This window comes from Solanum pennellii, chromosome 11 (assembly GCF_001406875.1).
Source record: "Solanum pennellii chromosome 11, SPENNV200".
Taxonomy (NCBI): domain Eukaryota; kingdom Viridiplantae; phylum Streptophyta; class Magnoliopsida; order Solanales; family Solanaceae; genus Solanum; species Solanum pennellii.
Window position 1 is genome coordinate 53,942,194 of NC_028647.1, and position 5,001 is coordinate 53,947,194.

A 5,001-nucleotide genomic window follows, 5' to 3' on the forward strand; every position below is an offset into this window, starting at 1 on the left:
TTTAATAATTTTCACAACTTGTTAAATTTTTATATTATATTAAATATTGACATAGTACATATATATGCTATTTAACTTGACCTCATTCTACATCTATACATTCAAATTTTGAATATGCACTAATATACATTTAAATATGTATAAAATTGAACAAATATACATATTATTCTTATATGATATAATACATATAGAACCATAAGCGTATTTGTATGCCTTTGAAAAATTTACAACATAAAAATCAAATCAAGAGACAAGCTAAAAGGTATAGCGGTTGTTGATGCTTCATTTTGAATAGAGTGGAGTGATGATGAATGTGAGCTTATCCTTTTGTCAACCGTCAACACTCTGCACAAGTAAAACACAATTGCTTCCCTTCACCTTCACCTCCACCCCCATTTTATTTAGCTTCTCTCATTCTCATAAGAAACGTCGGCGTTTTGTGAGTTGTGCTTCTTCCTCAGAGCTTCCGCTTCTCCCTTTCCCTATTGACCAGGTGAACCTTTTTTACTTCATTCTTTCCATTGTCAGATTTTGCATTTTGTTGGTCAAGTGACTGTAATTTGTTATGCAGGTATTAGTTCCTTCAGAGACGAAGACACTGCATTTGTATGAAGCAAGATACTTGGCACTCTTAGAGGAGGTATAACATATATATTAAGTTAGGGTTTCACCATAAATATTGTTTGGCCATAATATTTGAGAAATATATTTTATTTTTTTAGAAAAATATAACTTTTTCATCTCATCATCAACAACCCAAGCATATATAGTGCCTTTCTAGTTTCCAAATTAACCCTCAAATCTTTGTGTCTATACACCATTAACTCATTTCTTATGCCTACATACACATTTGAGCTTTCTATTTAGGGATGGAAATTGGGAGGTACTTGGGTTGGGGATTATTCCTTTGAAACTTAAACTAAAGGCTAAACATTTTGCAATGGCAAGTGATGCTGTAATGTCCACAGCGAGTTGCCATTTGAAATGGCAAGTGATGTTGTAGTGTCAATTGACATTGACTTAGTGTCCAATTTATAACAAAACAAAGCTGCTAGTTCTGTATAACTTGTTTTAGCAGTATCAATCATATGACATGTCATCAAGATGTGGTGGGATAAATGAGATTCCTCATTTCTCTATATTAATCAGAAGTCTTGAATTATAGTTCTCATCGAGGGGATGCTTCTCCCTTAAATGGGAGAAACAAAGTTGCTGATGTATGACGCTAGTGGATAGAGTAAAGATTAAGTTCTTAATGAACTTAAACTTCATAAATTGTTGCTGCTGTGAGGCCAGTGTATGAAACACCCACAAAAGTTAGTAGTAAAGATTTATAACTGGTACATTTCTTTTAACTAAAAAACATTTAGTAATTTATGCAGGGCAAAGCGGCACGGGGTGGGGCAAAACAAGAATTATGCTACGGAGGATGGGGCAAAGTTTTTGTGATTTTATGCTGATTTTCCCCGCCCCGCCTCATTTGTCATTCCTATTTATACTTAGCAACTATCTTTGCACAGAGAGAGATATTGGTATAAAATGTGAAATAGATGTTCGAAATTTGGGAAGAAAAGCAATCAATTGAATATTATCACTAACATCATCATTTTAATGGGTAGTGACTATAAAAGTATTCTAGCTTACCCATCCTTTTTTCTTGCTGTAGTCTCTTTTTAAGAAGAAGAAGTTCTTTGTGCACTTCGTTCTAGATCCTATAGCCATCAATGATACATCTGGAGAAGCATCTTTTGCTGCCAGATACGGTTGCTTGGTTGCAATTGAAAAAGTGAGTTTACTTGCTTTGCTGATATAAAAAAAATTACTATCATATAGAACTCACCGTAAATGAGATCTTCACTATGTTGGGCAGGTTGAGCAATTGGAGATTGGTGCATTGGTATCTATTAGGGGTATAGGCCGTGTCAAAATTCTGAAATTTCAACAGGTAAGAACCCGACATCGTAACTCTCCAATATGGCTGCTGACACATTTTTCTATATAGACAACCTGGTGGTAGATAGAATCAATTTAACCGCTTCATAGGAGTTGGAAAAACGAGTTTCTACTCAATGACTATTTTCTGTATTGCCTATTATATTTAATACTGTACTGTAACAATTCAACACTTTGAATACCTCTGAATGGAATTGGAGAGTGACTTTCTACAGATAAAAGTATCTTTAGTCTTTACCAGTTATGTCCAAAGTACGTTTCTTCTAAGTGGTAACATTTTAAGAAACCATAGTCATGGGACTCTACATGTGTGCTCCCTTTCTTCCCAAAACATTTTCTATTTGTCAATTTAAGTGTAAATACTAAAAGTTGTCTGTGAAGTCTTTCAAGCGAAGTTTGATTATAAAAAGGTAATAATAGATGTCAAAAAGTAGGGAATGGAGTGAGGTAACGACCAATTTACCTTATCAATCTTCAGCTTACTGATGGGAAAAGACGGGGATTTGTCTTTGAGCTTTTATAAATACTAGGTAGCTATGCCAACCGAGTACATTATTTTAATGGTATAGGGGCTTATAAGTAGTATAGAATCTTACTTCCTGTTTCTGTCAGCAATAATATGCCATGAATATTGGCTGAAGCACTATAGAAACTCTTATGCTCACAGTCAGAATATCCAAGCAGGTCTTCACTTTGACATAATTTGTAGGCAGAGCCGTACTTGACAGGTGCAGTCATGCCATTGCTGGACAACACTCCATACAGTGATACAGAACTAAGTTCCAAAGTTTTGAAGATAAAAGAAGCTCTCCATAGTTTGAATAGCTTGGAAATAAAGCTGAAGGTTCTCCTTTCCCCCTTCTTTCTGTGTTCAGTCTATTCGTGTTCAGAAAGCATTGCACTTAATTAGCATATATTTTTCTTCAGGCTCCTCAGGACGCTTTGTTGCAAACTTTAACTGCGAACTCTTTGAGATGGTCTGAGAATACACCTGCTCTGGATTGTGACAACGGCTTCATTCCACCTCTGGCTGAGCTTGTATCCTTTGCAGCACTTCAACCTGTTTCTGGTAAATATTCAGTCTCCAAGTATATCTATGCATTATGTAGAAGCCTCATTTGATAGCTTCTGAACGGATTGGTAGCATGTTTCTATTTCAGGTCCAGCTTGGCTATATATAGATAACTATATATCGATACTTCGGAACATGATTATTGTCATCTTCTTGTTTAGCTTCATCAATGTAGTTGCTGCATTCTGAACTCTGTTAAGGTTTGTTAGTTATAAACATGTGAGCATCTAGTTACTGTTCATCCAAAACTCAAGGTTGTACCAACTGCTGAAACAACTTGCACTGAATTGAAATGTCCCGTTGGACTGGATTATTATATACCTTTAACCAAATTAAGCTGGCAAAGCAAGATCTAAGCTACTGTATTGCCTCTTCTGATCTACCTTGTTTCTCCTTTTATCCAGGATAGAGAGCCCCTGGTTTGAGGCATAGTTTTATCCCTATCTAAATGTTCTGGAACAAATAAGTTTATTCCAGGTTACAGCATATACTAACAGTAATATAATAGTTTCATAGTTTACAGATGAACATCAATGCTCTCATTTGTCACTCTTTTTTTTCTTTTGTGCTTCAGTTTATCAAAACCTATAGTTAGATCTTTGCCTAAACAACGCGGAAATAGCTTAAGAAATATCCCAACTTCCATATAGCATAAGGAGCAGGGACAACCGAAGGAACTATATTTAGTAGCAAGAAACATAACTTCTCCATTCTTATTTCTATGTTGAACGAAAGAGAAGCCAGATCCTTTGTGTTACATCTTGCTCATCATCAGATTTTCTCAACCCAAAGGGGTAACCCTTATGTCCCAACTATTGCAAGTTGCACTCATTGGATCTGCAATAATAGGTATTTAACTAAATGGAAAGATGTAGCATGCTTATGTAGTTATGAATAGTGATGGTGGAAACCTTTCGGAGTAGTTCGAGTAAGCAAATTGATGATCTAATGTCTGTTTCTTATTTTTCAATGTTACAATGATCTTTCCCTTTCCTTAGGATCCTCTGAGTCAGAACTACTGAAGCTGCAAAAGAAGAAATTGAGGGCAATGGACATCAAGGACACCCTAGACAGACTTGAAGATTCCATAGGATATGTGCAAGATAATATTTCCTTGGTAGCAGCCAAGCTTGCAATCCAATCTTTGGATTCCCGGTTATGAACGAATTCCTGAACAGGTTTCTATCTCTGGAACATGAAATTTGAATGAAATGCTGAACTAGGTTCATGTTGTTAGCGCATTAAATTTGGTTGAATGAAGAGATGGTGTATAGAAATCATGACATGGTGATATGTTTATTTGTTTGGCAAAAGATCTTGTATATATTTGTTGGCAAAGGATGCTGAAAACTGAAGAAAAGAATGTTTGGCAGGAGAGGTTACAGCTCAGTTTGTGCATCTTCAAGTTAAAAGTTGTTTATCATTAGTCAACTGTATATCAGCAGGTCATTGGCATTCAAGGAAAGCATAGTATGTAATATTCACAAGGGAACATTGTATTAATTTATTCATCCAATTGCAACATTTATAGCTTTGTTTTATACAATCACAGAATAGCAAAAATATCTTATTCTGGACAAATAACTTTGAGTCAGCATCAACCAAGCCTCTACCCCAATTGTTTGGGTTTGACTATTTTAAAGTTAATTATCATACTTATTTTTATCATATATCATATCATATATTACTAAAAGTTGGAAGCTCCAAAGTATAAAGTTGAACTACCATTTTATCCTTACAATAAATTTTAATGTTATGAAATATTTAATTAATTAACATATCATACTATTATTAAATTTATATTGCTTAATGTCAGCATACTATTTAATATGAAAGAACTTCACTTTCTCAACCTCATTTTATAAGACTGAAAGGGAATATGAAAGTATTGATAATCGTGGTTCAATACTTCAATTTTGGACATCTTAAATGTAGGATATGCATTAATATCCTTGCAACCTCATTTTATAAGCCTA

The 5,001-nt window shown here is 34.7% G+C and overlaps 1 protein-coding gene across 2 annotated transcripts; it reads left to right on the top strand.

The window, feature by feature from the left end:
- Positions 1-207: 207 nt before the first annotated feature.
- LOC107005103 lies at positions 208-4,606 on the top strand. 2 transcript variants are annotated; one of them, XM_015203599.2, is made up of 8 exons: positions 208-493; positions 572-640; positions 1,667-1,786; positions 1,871-1,945; positions 2,663-2,797; positions 2,881-3,022; positions 3,114-3,225; positions 4,024-4,153. In XM_015203599.2, exons 1-7 carry the CDS (start codon positions 305-307, stop codon positions 3,212-3,214), a joined length of 831 nt encoding a protein of 276 aa, XP_015059085.1. In that variant the 5' UTR covers positions 208-304; the 3' UTR covers positions 3,215-3,225; positions 4,024-4,153. The 2 variants fall into 2 exon arrangements, with proteins under 2 accessions (XP_015059085.1, XP_015059084.1); XM_015203598.2 differs by lacking the exon at positions 3,114-3,225 and having other exon boundaries at positions 213-493; positions 4,024-4,606.
- The last annotated feature ends 395 nt before the right edge of the window (positions 4,607-5,001 follow it).

What these genes read in the sequence shown, in the direction of transcription:
- LOC107005103 (XM_015203598.2), top strand. Translation starts at nt 305, where the DNA reads ATGATGAATGTGAGCTTATCCTTTTGTCAACCGTCAACACTCTGCACA. An exon ending in ACTTGGCACTCTTAGAGGAG is followed by an intron (nt 641 to 1,666) that starts GTATAACATATA and finishes TTCTTGCTGTAG; the next exon opens with TCTCTTTTTAAGAAGAAGAA. An exon ending in AAATTCTGAAATTTCAACAG is followed by an intron (nt 1,946 to 2,662) that starts GTAAGAACCCGA and finishes CATAATTTGTAG; the next exon opens with GCAGAGCCGTACTTGACAGG.